The sequence below is a fragment of the Magnolia sinica genome, chromosome 2 (genome assembly GCF_029962835.1).
Source record: "Magnolia sinica isolate HGM2019 chromosome 2, MsV1, whole genome shotgun sequence".
Taxonomy (NCBI): Eukaryota; Viridiplantae; Streptophyta; class Magnoliopsida; order Magnoliales; family Magnoliaceae; genus Magnolia; species Magnolia sinica.
The window spans coordinates 27,218,398-27,234,107 of NC_080574.1; the positions used below are offsets into that span (position 1 = coordinate 27,218,398).

At 37.3% G+C, this 15,710-nt stretch overlaps 1 protein-coding gene across 3 annotated transcripts in view; it reads left to right on the forward strand.

Annotated features, from left to right (window-relative positions):
- The window catches only part of LOC131236789 (pyruvate kinase, cytosolic isozyme), a 28,622-nt gene extending 22,167 nt beyond the window's left edge, over nt 1–6,455 (forward strand). For all 3 annotated transcript variants that reach the window (XM_058234225.1, XM_058234224.1, XM_058234223.1), the window contains exons 3-4: nt 2,713–3,174; nt 5,331–6,455. In XM_058234225.1, the coding sequence (XP_058090208.1) occupies nt 2,713–3,174; nt 5,331–6,143 (1,275 nt within the window). In that variant the 3' untranslated portion in view covers nt 6,144–6,455. The remainder of the gene's footprint in view (nt 1–2,712; nt 3,175–5,330) is intronic.
- Nucleotides 6,456–15,710: the final 9,255 nt, after the last annotated feature.

Here is a 15,710-nt window from a genome sequence, read left to right on the forward strand (position 1 = left end):
TCTTGCTTCTATCTGATCCGAGAGGAGGGATGATAATCCCCTTGAATCTTTCCGATTTCTCCTTCCTTCGTTCATCTCCGGTAGGCCCACCCCAACCATATTCCCCATATAACACACTCTTCAATATATATATGTATATATATATATATATATATATATATATATATATATATATATGTATATAAGAAATGCATATATGAGGATATGTGACATTGAGTTTTACATAAGTATGATGGGAATTATGTATCATAAATCCAACATGTTCATCAAATAGGGCCCACTAATAAAATTTTATATACTAAAAATTTGTAACTGATCATCACTACTAGAGCAATACATGTAAGTTGAATCTGGACTATTGAAATAGATATGTAACAACTCACTTTTCTCATAGATGATATCATACTATTTATCATAAAAATAAATAAAAATTTATCATTCACAACTTATAAGGGACCCTACCTAATTAACGGACCAGATTTTCAAGATGTGTGGTGCATCATCGGAATATATCAAGTGTATAGCTTCTTTAGTAATCCCATTTTCTTTGTAAATATTTCTCCTCCTCCTGTTTCTCTCTTCATTTAATGCCTGTACATTTGGAAATGAATCAAGTCCTTGGCCTAGAGAGGGCTATGTGGGGCCACCATGATATTTAGAACTTATCCAAGCCAACCATCCATTTTGTTATATTATTTTAGGGCATGAAACCAAATGAGGCACATCTAAGGCATAAGTGGATCACCATGATGTATGGGCCTTATTATCTTTTTTATTTATCCTCTAAAATCAAGCCGATGTTTGTGTTTCCTTTCATCCAGATTTGTGAGACCTAATCAGCAGGTTGGATGGAAAATAAACATAGTAGTGGGCCTTATAAAGTTTTCAATGATGAGCGTTCAATCAGTACTATTTCTTATGGTGTGGTCCACTTGGAGTCTAGATCTGGTTCATTTTTAGGATCATGTACCACTATGATATGGAAAAATGGATGGACTGCGTGGACAAAACACATGCATTATAATGGGCCCACAGAGCACCTCTACTGACTTCGGTATTAAAGGACAACGGAATCCGGGACCCTCTTTTTTTAAGTTTCATGTCCAATGGTTTGGACTATATATCAAGGTCTAACCACTAGTAACTTCCAACCTTTCATGTTTATATGACATCTAAACCCTCTAATAGGTTGACCATCATAAGAATCACATTTTTTCATTACTCCTTAATATCCAGTTGGATGGTCATCAGTTACCAACGTATACTTATTTTTTTATATGGTGTGGACCACTTGATAGGTAAATACTAACAATCATTGTAATGAATGATCCTCACGTTGGGGCTAAACTGTTGGAAGGGTTGGATTTTATATGCACTTAATAGTTTAAAATTTATCATACGCTAGACAGTAGATTATTGCCCAACTGCTTAAACTAAACGACTATTTCTCTTGGAAATGTATCACTTTTACGGTAACTTAGGGATGAACTTACGGATTGTAGATGTACACTTAACCTTGATTTTTTATGGGATATATATTGATATGTATGTGTGATCCACTCCGATCATTACATGTATAATCCCATGATGGTCCATGAGCTAAAAAATCAAGCCAATCTGTGACTCAAGTGAGCTATACCAAGGGAAATAATTTGGAGAGTTACTTCCACCTTTAATTTTTATAGGGCCCATCATGATGATTATGTGAAATCCACTCCAACCATTAGATAGCACATAAAAATTTAGTCTTGATGCCCAAAAATCAGGCCTATGTTATTCAACTGGGCTATACCAAGGGAAACTGTTTGGAGGGTGAACTTTCGTTGTATACTATTTCCAATTGTGTGGTCCACCTAAACTACGGATGGAGATTATTTCCGGTCACTAAGTCTAACATGGTGTGACTCACCTGATGGTTGGAGTGGATTTCTCATTAATGCTATGGTGGGCCCACCCAGGCTAACAGCTTTTTTACTCTTCAAAATAACTTTCTTGTGGGCGTTATTTATTAGCATTAATTAACACTCAAATTGGCAACTAGTTGGACCGTCCAACTAGTTGTGTGTGAGCATTACTCTCTCTCTCTCTCTCTCTCTCTCTCTCTCTCTCTATATATATATATATATATATATATATATATATTCCTCATATAACATAAGCACATGATGGATTCCATCACCTCCATGGTTGGCACCACCATTGCCCTCAGCCCCACTCTTGAGTGTGCCACCATCATCATTGGTGCCACCTATATAATTAATATAGCTAATATTGGAAGAGTTACAAGTTGGCCGTCTGTCTCCATTATCATCACCATCAACCATCTATGGCTGTGACTGTGAAGCCCTAGCTGCAGAATTCCACCACTCTCCATGTGACCATGTCCATGTCCAACATTCTTAGAAGAATATGTTGGCATTATCTAGCTAATAATAAATGTAATGTATCCTCATGTCACTGGTGCATTAATTTAATGGCCTTTTGACGATGGTTACAGCTTGCAACCATGTAAAGTATAAAAAGCTATGACAATTCAAAACAGCCATTTCCTTGGTCCGTGCAACATCGCATCTCAGTCATTTTTGTTCTCATGGTGATGCTGACCTGACTTCCAAGTTCGCATTTTTTCCAGGAAGCTACTTGATTGATTTATCTATTTTTATTTTTTAATTTCTGTCATGAGGTCTTACTTGTGTTTGTCTCCTGTTGCAGGGACCTGAGATTCGGACTGGCTTCCTAAAGGATGCAAAACCGATCCAATTAAAGGAGGGTCAGGAAATAACAGTTACTACTGACTACGACATTAAGGGTGACGTTAACATGATTTCTATGAGTTACAAGAAGCTTGCTGTAGACTTGAAGCCTGGAAATACCATCTTGTGTGCGGATGGTACCATTACTCTCACTGTTTTGTCTTGTGACCCGGCTTCTGGAACTGTGAGGTGCCGTTGTGAGAACACTGCAGTCCTGGGTGAGAGGAAGAACGTCAATCTTCCAGGCATCGTGGTGGATCTCCCCACACTCACAGAGAAGGATAAGGAGGACATCTTAGGGTGGGGCGTGCCCAACAATATTGATTTGATTGCTCTGTCATTCGTGCGCAAGGGATCAGATCTTGTTAACGTGCGCCAGGTTCTTGGGCCGCATGCAAAGCGCATACAGTTGATGTCCAAGGTTTGTTATGACATCCTCTAAATATTTCGTCATGTGATTCTTCTGGTTCATGGTACTGTGCTGGCACTTATATATCATACATATGTTCTCTCTTTGCATGTTAACATGTTCAATTGTGCACTGCATGCAATTACATAGGTTGGTAAATCAATGTTTCAGCCACTACCACTATTTTCTTTATGATGAAATATGCACACAGAAGCAAAACGTGTGGGTTTGCATGCGAGTGTATGCCATGCAGAATCATGCATGTTCTCTCTCCCATTGCATGTTCACATCATTTTTGGGCTGATTTTGCAACAGGGTTCTTAACTGGAGAAACACAACCTCCATGCATGATTATCCTCTGGGTAGGTCTGTTGATGGGTACCTGGACCTGTGGCTACCTGATGGACCCAACCCGATTTTAACCAGTCCGGGTCCAATTTTTTGGACCTGCAGCTACCTGATGGACCCCAACCCAATTTTAATGAGTCTGGGTCCAATATTTTGGACCTGTCAAGTAACTGGATTGGGTTTGGATTTCAGCCTTTGGGACCCAATTAAAATCAAGTTGGCTCGGGTCAAGTTGTGTCCGGATCAGGTCAGGTCCAGTGTTCGAAGTATCAGTATCGCTACAAGTTTTGCTTGCTAGGGATACAGAAACAATATCGATATCGCCGATAATATCGTTGATAACCGGAAATGCGGGGAAACAAAGAAAAAACAGTGGAATTTTCAGCGAAACTTCAGGAGATGTTAAAATATACATATTTGCATATTTAGAAATAAAAAATGAAAAAAGAATGCATACATGACAAGTTTCCATTTAATGGGGCCTTAAAAGCATGTGTTGTTGTAAGAAATCAGTCCAACCATCCCCTCTGGCCTATTTAATCATCCAACCTTCCATCTAAACATCCATCGATATTGCAAAATATCACCAACACATGATATTTCACCAAGAAATCATCAACAATTGTAAAGGAAACGAAATATTGTGGTCTCAATATCTCGCATGTTGCAACATCAATAATATCGAGATATTATCAATACTATCAATGCCAAATTGAACGCTACATACAACCATGTGCCCATGAAAAAAAAAAATTGATTTTTTTTTTTCTAGTAAACAAAATTTTGATGATGTCAATATGTTGGCGATATTATTAAAATATCATCAATACACTTATGATACAAGCATTACCTAGAATTTACATAGTCGAAAATATTGGCGATACATTGGCAATATTGATGCATTGGCAATACAAACGACACTTAGAATTTACACGGTTGAAAATATTGACGATTACATTAGCGATACTGATACGTTGGCGATACTTAGCAATACATTGCTAATACCTGAAATTTCTGATACTACCAGCGGTATCGGTATCCCTACCAGTGGTATTGGTATCGTTGAGCTAGAGATAAAGATAATATTGGAGATATTTGATAATATCGGAGATAATTCGAACACTGGTCAGGTCCAATTAATTTTAATGGTGATGTTATGCATGTTAAATATACATTGTTTATTCTAGCAATGGAATAGGGCCCCCATTTACAGACCATGCATGTGTCAAAATGGCACATGTGTGTGATCTAAAGCCATCTATATAAATACTCTATGTTGATCCAAACCAACTAGACCTAGATCTAAGGACGTGATCGGGTCCAGGGCTGGGTCTTCAAGAACATGACCCTGACCCAGCAGGACCAGAACCCGGTTAGCCAGTTACAGGTACTCTAGGGCCCAACCCGAACCCAACCTGTTGACAGACCTACCTCTGGGTGTGGGATGTGTTTGCCATTCATGCACGTGAATGCATTCAGCTGATTAGCTCCAGCAATCACTTGCCCACGTATGTATATAGATGTTTGTGTCAATGCATCATGTGCATATGTAAATGTGTGTGCGTGTGCTTATGCAACAAAGGTCCTGTGACATTACTTTAATGTTTGCTGCTGTAATAACAAAAAATTGTGTTGTTGAAGAATCTGTATTCTACCGTCGTTTCATACAGTTCTAATGATCTATAAACTTGTGATAGCTCCACGCTTTCTTTCTTTTTTTCATGTTTGTAGCTTGCTTTAATCAGCATCATTCTAAAGCCTTATTTAGGGAAGTTCTTTTAACAGATCATCATTTTGTTTCGTGGTGTTTGAATATGAAGGTTGAGAACCAGGAGGGTGTAATAAACTTTGATGAAATCCTACGGGAGACAGACTCTTTCATGGTTGCTCGAGGTGACCTTGGAATGGAGATCCCTGTTGAGAAGATCTTCCTTGCCCAGAAGATGATGATCTACAAATGTAACCTAGTAGGCAAGCCTGTTGTCACCGCCACCCAGATGCTTGAATCCATGATCAAGTCCCCTCGTCCGACACGTGCGGAGGCTACCGATGTTGCCAATGCTGTCCTTGATGGCACCGACTGCGTCATGCTCAGTGGTGAGAGTGCAGCTGGGGCATACCCAGAGCTTGCTGTCAAGATCATGGCTCGTATCTGCATCGAGGCAGAGTCCTCCCTCGACTATGGGGCCATCTTCAAGGAGATGATACGGTCAACACCACTGCCCATGAGCCCACTGGAGAGCCTCGCCTCCTCAGCCGTCCGTACAGCCAACAAGGCCAGGGCCAAGCTCATTGTCGTGCTGACGCGTGGTGGCACCACGGCCAAACTTGTGGCCAAGTACCGACCCGCTGTGCCTATACTCTCGGTAGTGGTCCCCATCTTAACGACAGACTCGTTTGATTGGATGATCAGCGATGAGACGCCAGCGAGGCACAGCCTGATTTACCGGGGCCTGATTCCGCTGCTAGCAGAAGGCTCCGCCAAGGCCACTGATGCAGAGTCAACAGAGGTGATCTTGGATGCCGCCCTCAAGTCTGCAACTTTGAGGGGTTTGTGCAAGCCAGGTGATGCAGTCGTGGTGCTGCACCGCATAGGTGCTGCTTCGGTCATCAAAATTTGCTTGGTGAAATGAATGATGGATTAGCCTCAAGAGAGACTATGGCCTGCCTCCATCATCTCTTCCTTGTGCTTTCATTATGAGTTTTCCAGTCCTTGGAAGGATATTCTACTTGTCTGGAGTCCTAGTTGTATCTTTCTCTTTCAACTCAGTTTGTATCTTGGTACTATGGTGGAATTTCTTAAGTTGCTGATTTTTCATTTTTGCATGAATCTGGTTTTGAAATGGTGTTTTGTTAGTTGAATGTATCATTGTTGATGCTTGTTCCTGCAGATTACAACATTGCAAATATTAAACGTACAAAAATTTAGGTTGGTTTGGTTTGGAGGTGTGAGAAGAAAATGCTTACCGCAATACCATAAAAAACGCAATGTTTGGACTTTGAAAGGACATCAACATACAGGCGCAGCAAGTAATCATATGCAGCATCAGAGGTTATTTTCATGGAGGTATACTATCCCAGGCGATGCAAATTGCCCCTAAAGATGTAGCTTGTTGAAGTTAAAAACATTGGTTTAACACTTGCTGGCTCGAGTCATAACTTAGCCGAGTCAACCTGATGGGGAGATTTCGAGCCGAGTCTTTAGGAAACTTGGTTCTGGTAGAGGAGTTCGGTGTCGAACCCTCAACCTCTCATCCACTAGCGTACAGCCCCAACCAGCAAGGTACACAAACCTTTGTTTTCTTGTTTCTAATGTTTTAATACTTTTAGGTGTAATTGTTTTAAATATATTTTTATTATTAAAAGTCTTGATTTATGTCTTTTCTCTTGAATTGAGTATTCAAGTCGACCCGACCTGGATCAACATCTAGTTGAGTCTTGAGTTTTCAGGTTTCTAAACTATGGTTAAAAACTATTGACTACACTAGTACTCGGAGTCCTTTCTTCTGTTTAATCGTGTACTGAAACCCCATTTGCATCCTTTTACAGATCCTTGCTTCTGCAAAGTAAACTGGATGGACATTCTCATGCATCCCAACTACCATCTATCCGATCAGCAGTGATCCCTCTGATCCGATGGCTCCCAAGTGAGAATGTATGGGACTTTTGATAGAATGGACCCTCTGACTTACTCTCTCCAGTGACATGTGGTGTGGAATTGTAGGTTGTATGCTGTGATTGACTGGCACTGTGAGACTAATTGCCTACATGCAAGGGTGGATGCTTTGTGGCTTGTGATTGCCACATGTTGGATGAGCAGTATAAATTCTCTGTTTTCATTGATTCTTGTGTTAGTGTATGGTCTTAGATTCACATGTGTTGCAGTATATCAGAGTGTGAGAGTACATACGGATTCAGTCATCCTACCATCCACTGCCATATCTTTGGAGATGATGGTGTATCTTTTTTTATATTGATGAAAGTTATCCAACTCCCAAAGTGTAGCCAGATGTGTTAGAATTATATGCCCAATATTGTGGAAGAGCAATGAAAAGTCACATCCAATTGCAAGAAGAACACACTTGAGAGAAATTAAGTTTATGAGCACAATTTTGCACAGACAATGTTAACACACCCTTATAAATAAATCCTAACGAATTTGCACCTATTGCCATGCCTTAGTGGTAGATTCACAATAGTTTCAACATGAGGTCTCGGGTTCGAGCATCCATTGTGGTGCGAGTGTGCGAGCGTGTGGGGGTGTGAGTGCGTGTGAAAAAAAAATAAAATCTGAAGGAACTTTGTAGGAACGTTCTAGAGCATTTATTACTCATCACAATGGACTTTTATAGAGGTATTTATGGTCGTTAAAATTTCTACCATTTATTCTCTTGACAATTCCAAATATTAGAGGATGTTAATTTTATCCTTTTATAGAGACTTCTACCATATTATAAAAATGCCCTTGTAACAAAAGACTAAAATGCCCCTGTATAAAAGAGAAAATAATGAAAATGCTACTCTCTGTTAGCACAAAACTTTAACACTCCCCCTTTGTACTAACATGAGGTACCACACCTAACCATGTCCAAAATTCGTAAAATTTAGCTTTCGGTAGCCCCTCCGTGAATATGTCTGTCACTTAGTCTTTGATACATGCACTGATCAACTTGGATCTCATTTCCATGCATTCTCATGAATGAAGTGATGATGAACTTCTATGTCCTTTGTTCTTGTATGAAAAAACTGGGTTTGAAACTAGTCAAATTGCACTTTGATTATCACAGGATATCTCCACCATTTCTTCAATAGCATGAAAAATATCTACAATGAGCCTTTGCAACCGTGTACACTCTTCAGCATCCAAAGCCATGGCCATAAATTCGGCTTTTGTACCAAATAATGCATCGTTGCTTGCTTCTTACCACACCATGATATAGCTGCCGTTCTCACATAAAAGTAGGTTACTGAGTACTTAGATCAACCACCCAATCTGCATTTGTGAAGCCGTGAAGTACAAAATCAGTATTTTTCTTGTATAACAAGTCATAATTACAAGTACTTCTCAGTTCTCACATACCGAAGATATCTTTTAATAACATTAATATGAGATTTTCATGGTTTTGCATGAATTGGCTAATAACCCCGACAACATATGAGATGTCCGGTCTAGTGATAGTGAGATAAATAAAGCTTCCCTACCATCATCCTAAACATAATAGCATTCTTGAGTTCCTTTCCTTCATTTGCCTTGAGCTTGTGATTTTGTTTAATCAGAGCCATTGATAGCTTGCATTTTTCTGTGCCAAACTTCTTGACCATCTTCTCCGCATGATGCTTTTTGAGTCATAAATAATCCTTCTTTGCACCTTTTCACCTTAAGATCAAGAAATTGTTTTAACTTCCAAAGGTCTTTCATCTCAAATCAAATTGAGAATTTTTTATGAAGCCTTTTAGATTCTTGAACATTGTTTTTAGTGACTCTCATATCATCCACATACAAGAGTACTATGGCATGCTTATTTTCGTCAATCTTAGTAAACATGCTAGAGTTTGAACTTGCTACCATACCATACCATTCTCTAGCAGCTTGCTTAAGTCCATGGGGCGCATTCTTGAGCGTGCATACATGATTTGGATACTTTTTCAACCTAAATCTGGATAGTTGCTTCATGTAGATCTCACAATCTATTTAATTGTAAAGGAGATCATTCTTCACATCTAATTGCCAAAGTTTCCTACTGATGCATGCTGCAAGTGAGATAATGGTCTGAACCGTCATCATTTTAGCTACTTTGCTAAATGTCTCAACCCATAGCGTTGTGAGAATCCCTGTGCCATGGGCCTTTTTTGGATTTTGCTTCGTAACCCCACTTGCATGAGATGGGTTTAGCATCCACTGGCATACCAACTAAATTCCACGTTTCATTCTTGGTTAGTGTCGTAATTTCTTCTTTCATTGCAAATTCCTGCTCTAGGATCCCTTTAATTTCTTCATATGATACCGGTTTTTCATCATCTATTGGCCTTGCAAGAAAACAAGGAACAGTATTAACAAAATTCTCATAATCATTTCTATACCTTATCAGTACCTTTCTTTCCCACCTTCACAAAGTTGGTCGATCTTCATTCTCTTGGGTCGAGTCATTTATTTCTTTGTTCTTCTTGAGTTGGTCATTTCTTTTAAGACCTGTTTGGATAGGATGCAAACTGGGAATGCGATCAGCTTGCACCTGTTTGGGAAGCAATGGTGTTGCAACAAAGTTTGAATATGCTTTTCCTTTCTCAACAAGTGACTACAACTATTTTTTTAAAATTTCAAATGGAGGGAAAAGAATATGCCTCTGATTTGACATTTTAATGACGAGTTTGGAGGGAAAAAGGATTCCCTTTATATGATTTCAATCCAAACAGTTGCCAATGTAAAGGAAAAGCATTTTCTGGGACTTTTCTTTAATAAAACAAACACATGCAAATGATTTGCTTCCCCTAATGCTGATGTCAATTTACATCCTGCTTATGTCACGTTTTTGTCTTCCCTTATGTTCCCCTAGTTTACCTTCAATCGAAACAGGCCCATATTTATAGCTTTGTCGTTCCCCCTCAAATGAAGCTTCTTAATTTATGGAGAACTTGAAAGAGGAGCACAGGGTGAATGAATAATCTTCATATTATCGATTTCTTGCATCTCCTCACTTTGGAGTCAGAATTTGGGTAAGAATCAGTTGCACATAATAGGATGAGACTTCATCAAATATGACATCACAAGATGCAATGGTCTTGTGCATTTTTAGATCCATATATCTCCAACTTTTCTTTGTATGCCATACCCCACAATCATACAATTTGTAGCTTTTGCTTCAAGCTTTGTTCTTTTTTCATCGGGAACATGAACATTACATGTACAACCGAAAACTCGAAAATAAGTGGTCGTTGGCTTCACATGGTATGCTAATTTGAATGACAACTTCACCTTACTAGGGCTAAGAGGGGGCCGATTTCTTACATGGGACCGCATTGATTCCGCCCATTGCTCCTTGAGCAAATTTTTGGCATGTATGCAACTCCTACTTCCAACAAATGCCTTACCTTGTGCTCGGAAACACCATCTTGTTGTGGTCTCCTAGCACAAGTCAATTGTCTTTTTATGCCATGTTCATCATAAAATTCAAGAAATTCATTAGATAAATACTCTCCCGATTATCGCTTCTTAAGCAATATCTTTTTCCCTTGTTCTTTCCTCAACGAGTCTTTTAAACAATTTGAATTTTAAGAAAAATTTGGATTTTTTCTTTGATGAAAAATACTCGTGAGATTTAAGAAAAATCATCCACAAGCACAAGCATATACTGAAACCTAGAGAACTTGTTTTTCTACATGTGCCAAGAACATCGAAGCAAATTAGTGTTCATAATTGGCCCATCTCTCTCGGGCCATAGGCAATTACCTTTACTTTGGCTTGACTTAGCCAGTAGACCTCTTATTTCCCTTTTATTAATTCTCTTTATTTTTGTTTATTTTGTATTCTTTTCTCTAAGGGTAGTTTATGTAATTTTGCCATTCACTTAATATATAAAGAAAGATGTTTGGACATCCAAGCTTCTTCAAGTTTCTTTTCTTCCCAAGTTATTTTTTTTTTCTTCTAACATGGTATAAGAGCAAGAATGTCCCTAGAGTTTCTTATCTCCTGTTCTCTTGATCTCTTCCCCTTCTCTTCCAACCTCGTCTCTTCTTTTCTTCTTCTTCTTTTGTTTTTTTTTTTTTTTCTTTTCATCTAATCTCTCTTGGTTTGATTCTTAACCTTTAAATCATTGATTGTATGTGATTTGTGAGGGGTGGTGTTGTGGCTATGGTGTCTTGGAGATCTTGTTAAAGTTTTTGCTGAAACTTCTAATTGATCAAGTCTTTAAAGATTCAAGGCTCTTGCATTTTATCGAAAATAGTAATAGGGTTTTGCTAAAAGTTCTGGATTGACTTGTTCCCTTCGGTTGGATAAATAGCAACAATAAAGGCTTGCTGGTCATTATTGTTTGGTTAGTTTTTTGGGCATCTTTCTTCCAGATTTATAAGAATCTCTTCATAGTAACTTTAGATTTTTCTAGATTTGTTTTTTGTTAGTAATTCAGCCATAAGAACACCTCTCCTTTTTTGGTTTCTTGGTGATTTGTTGATTTAAATGTTCATTTTTTGATATTTATTGTCTTCTGAGTATTTCTTAGGGTTCTCGAGTATTCCTGTTTATTTTTTTGGTGAGTTGTTGATTTGAATATTCATTCTTTAAAATTTATTTCCTTGTAAGTGTTCCTTCTTTGTTCTTGCATATTCCCTTTGAGATTATTGTGTGTTATATTTGCTTATGGCGTCCGTTGGATTCTAGTTCGTAAAAGTCTGAGACTTGTTGAGTTTGGATATGGCTTCTTCTTCTACATCTGAGACAATAGTTACAATCAACTCTAAGATAAAACAATTGATTTTTCTTTCTGAGAAACTTGGATTGAATATTACAATCGATAAAGTTGTGTCCAATAATTATCTTTCGTTGTCGAAAGAAATTGAGATGTTTATTAGAGGAAAGCAGAAGTTATGATATATAAATGACAGTATATCAGAGCTTGCTATGTCAAATCCTTCTTATGGAGATTGGAAATCAAATAACTTGCTTGTTATGTCCTGGCTTCTTAATTTGATTGGATCCAAAAGTTAGTAAAGGACTTTTTCTGTTTTGTACGACACGTGAGATTTGATTAAACTGCTCATGAATTGTACATTGATCAGAATAATATTGCCTGGATCTATAATATCTACTAGGAGATTAGGAATTTAAGATAAAGAGACAGATTAATATCTGATTATTATGCTAAGATGCGTGGTTTGTAGCAGAAATGATCTTCCCTGGAAATCTTCAGTTTGTTTGTACCACATACGTATAGGCATATAAACAAGTATTGAGAAGAACATAGTATTCGAATTGTTAGGGGGACTTAGTTCTGAATTGGAACCAAAGCAGGCCTAGATTCTTCGTTCCCCTACTCAACCATCCCTAAATAGTGTGCGCGCTTTACTTTATGAGATGAGAGGCATCATACAGTTATGGGATAAACTTTAGTTGAGAAACCTACTCTTGTAACCAGGTTTAGAAATTATATTAATACTAGTAATAGATTAGGCAAAGCTATCGAACGAGGAGGCGGAGATGTTGGCTGTCTGTGATTGCGACATTAGTTGTGGTCATGGTGCAGACCGTTTGTGTACTCTGTGGTTGATATGGCCATACAATTGATTATTGTTAGGTGATGATTCATGGTAAACCACCTCAAGGTCATTTTGCTAATTCAGCTATTGTAGATGATAAAGATTTTCTGCGTATTATTGGTGAGGTGGCTCCTCTAGTGACTTCGCCTGTAGTCCAACTAGCTGGGGATGTAGTCCATCTCTCAAAAAGTGAGTATATTTTATTAAGGGATGCCACATAGAATAATACATCTCCATCTACATCTTAGACTTAAAAAGGTAATGCCTTTTTTACCATTCACACCGCTTCTATGTCCAACCTTTAGGTAACTAATTCGAGGGCTATGGATTGTATTAGTTCTTGATATTGCTTCTATTATTTGTGAGTTCAATTGCCGATTATGAATGATCTAAATTGTAGTGTGATATTTTTTCTAATCATCGTCTTTTAAGATTTGATGATGAGTAAGTTGGTTGGTGGTGGACTTGAGAAAGGTGGATTATACATTCTTCATTTGAATCCTTCAAGTTAGTTTAGTGAATATTTTAATGTATAAAATAAAATAAAATAAAATAAAAGACCTTTATCTTTGGCATTGTTGTTTTAATCATCCTTAATTCAGTTTTATAGTCTTTATTGCATTAGTTAATTAGGTTCCGTGACATCAAGAATTTTCAATGTGAGGCCTGTGTTTTAGCTAAAGACCATAAGTCAGTTTATTCCCTTATGGAAAGACGAATAATTTTTTTTTCATTGGTTCATTCTGATGTATGGGGTTTGATTTTGATTAATTCTATTGGATTTAAATACTTTGTCTCCTTGATTGGCGATGCTTCTCGTATGACATGAATTTATTTAATGAAAAGTAGAGATAAAGTTGGTTAAATTTCCAAAGTGTCCTATGCTTGGGGTTAAAAATCAGTTTAACATAAATATAGGAACCTTGTGTACCGACAATGCAAATGAATATCTTTGTCATTCTATGTTGTTTTATCTTTAGGAGCATGGTGTAAACTCTCAAACGACTATATGTACCCCATAATAAAATAATATTGTTGAAAGAAAGAATAGATGTCTCTTAGAAATTACTTGGGCATTTATTATTGGCATGTCTTTTCCTAAGTCTTTTTTATCGGATACCGTTCTTACTGCATGCTATTTGATTAATAGTTTGCCTACTGCAGTTCTTGAGGGTTAGTCTCCTTTTCAACATTTCTCAACATTCTCTTATATTTTTAAAATTCCATTGCAAGTCTTTGGATGTGTTTTTAATGTTTATAATAATGACCCTCGTTGAAATAAATTGTCAAACCGACTATCAAATGTATTTTCTTGGGTTATTCGACTTCTCAAAAAAGGTACAAGTGTTTTTAATCCGATTAATAAAAACTATTATATTTCTATGTATGTCAAGTTACTTGAAAACGTTCCATATTTTTCTAAAAATCATGGAGAATAACAGTCTATGGTTCTTCATGTACCTGTTCTTGACTTCAATCCGATTCTTTCTATTTCATTTATTTTAGGCATATGCACTCCATTTGATAATGGTACTAATAATGTGGTTTCTGATTCTTAGTCAACTTAACCAGATTTGAAGGTGTATGAAAGAAGGAATGCTTGGACATTTATCTTCCTACAGTCTACCTCAATGCAGGCTCCTTTGAACTCATGTACTGATTATGTTTGTACTTATTTCTCTATTTACTCTGGTACATTTTTAAATCCATCCTTAGATCTGTCTGTTGCTACTTGCTATTGTCTGTTGTTATCAGGAAAGTGAAAAGACAATTACTACTCGTGCTATTCAAAATTTTATCTCATATCATTCCTTGTCTCTTGAACATAGGTCCTTTGTTTTTACCTTTTAAGTGTTTTCTTCGATGATACCAAAAAATTATAGGGAGACTCTTATTTCTCCTCTGCGGTGTCAAGTCATTGAAGAGTAGATTGTTGCTTTTGAGATGAAACATATACGGGAGATGACTTCTTTACTTCTTGGGTATATCCCCTTAATATCACCATGATAGTAGTATAGCGGCTATAGCCAAATATAAAGCTCACCTAGTTGCTAAAGGTTTTTCATAGACATATGGTGCAGATTATTCTGCGACCTTTGCTATTATTGCTAAGATAAACTTTCGTGTTATTATTTCTCTTCCTGCTAATATAAATTGACTATTGCACTAGTTTAATGTTTTGAATGCCTTTCTTAAATGGTGATTTGAACGAGGAAATTTATATATTTCCTCTTATTTTGCTTGAAAGGGAAAGGAAAATAAGATTTATTGTCTTAAAAATGCGATATATAGTTTGCAGTAGGCCCCTCATGCCTGGTTTGAGAGATTTATTGGGACCTTGATTGGTATTAGATTTACTCGTATTCAGTCAGGCCACTTAGTGTTTGTTAGGCAGCGTATCTAAGGCATTATCATTTTCAGTGTGTATGTGGATGATATTATTGTTATATGTGATGATGTTAATGAGATAGGATCTATTTGAACAAGTTTTTTTTTTTTACATCAAATGATTTGAGTCTATAAAAATATTTTCTTGGCATTGAAGTCTCTCGTTGAAAAAGGTAATTATTTTATTTCAATGAAAATATGTTCTTGATATTTTTACTTCTACCGGTAATCTTGGTGTCAAAGCTCTTGATTCTTCCTTAGATCTTAATAATAAGCTTCGGGTTGATGATGGGAAACTTCTTGATGATCCTTGCATGTACCTACGCTTAGTTGATTGGTTGATATATTTGACTATTACTCATCCTGACCTATCTTATGCAGTTAATCTTCTGAGTCAATTTATGCATGCTCTCGCTCCAGCCATCGTGAAGTTCATCACATTCTTCGCTACATTGAGTTCTCTCCAAGTCGTGACATCCCATTTAGTTATCATAATAATATGAATATTTAATGTAGAGGTATTTTCACACCGGGCTCGAGTGGGGTGGCATGTGGGATGC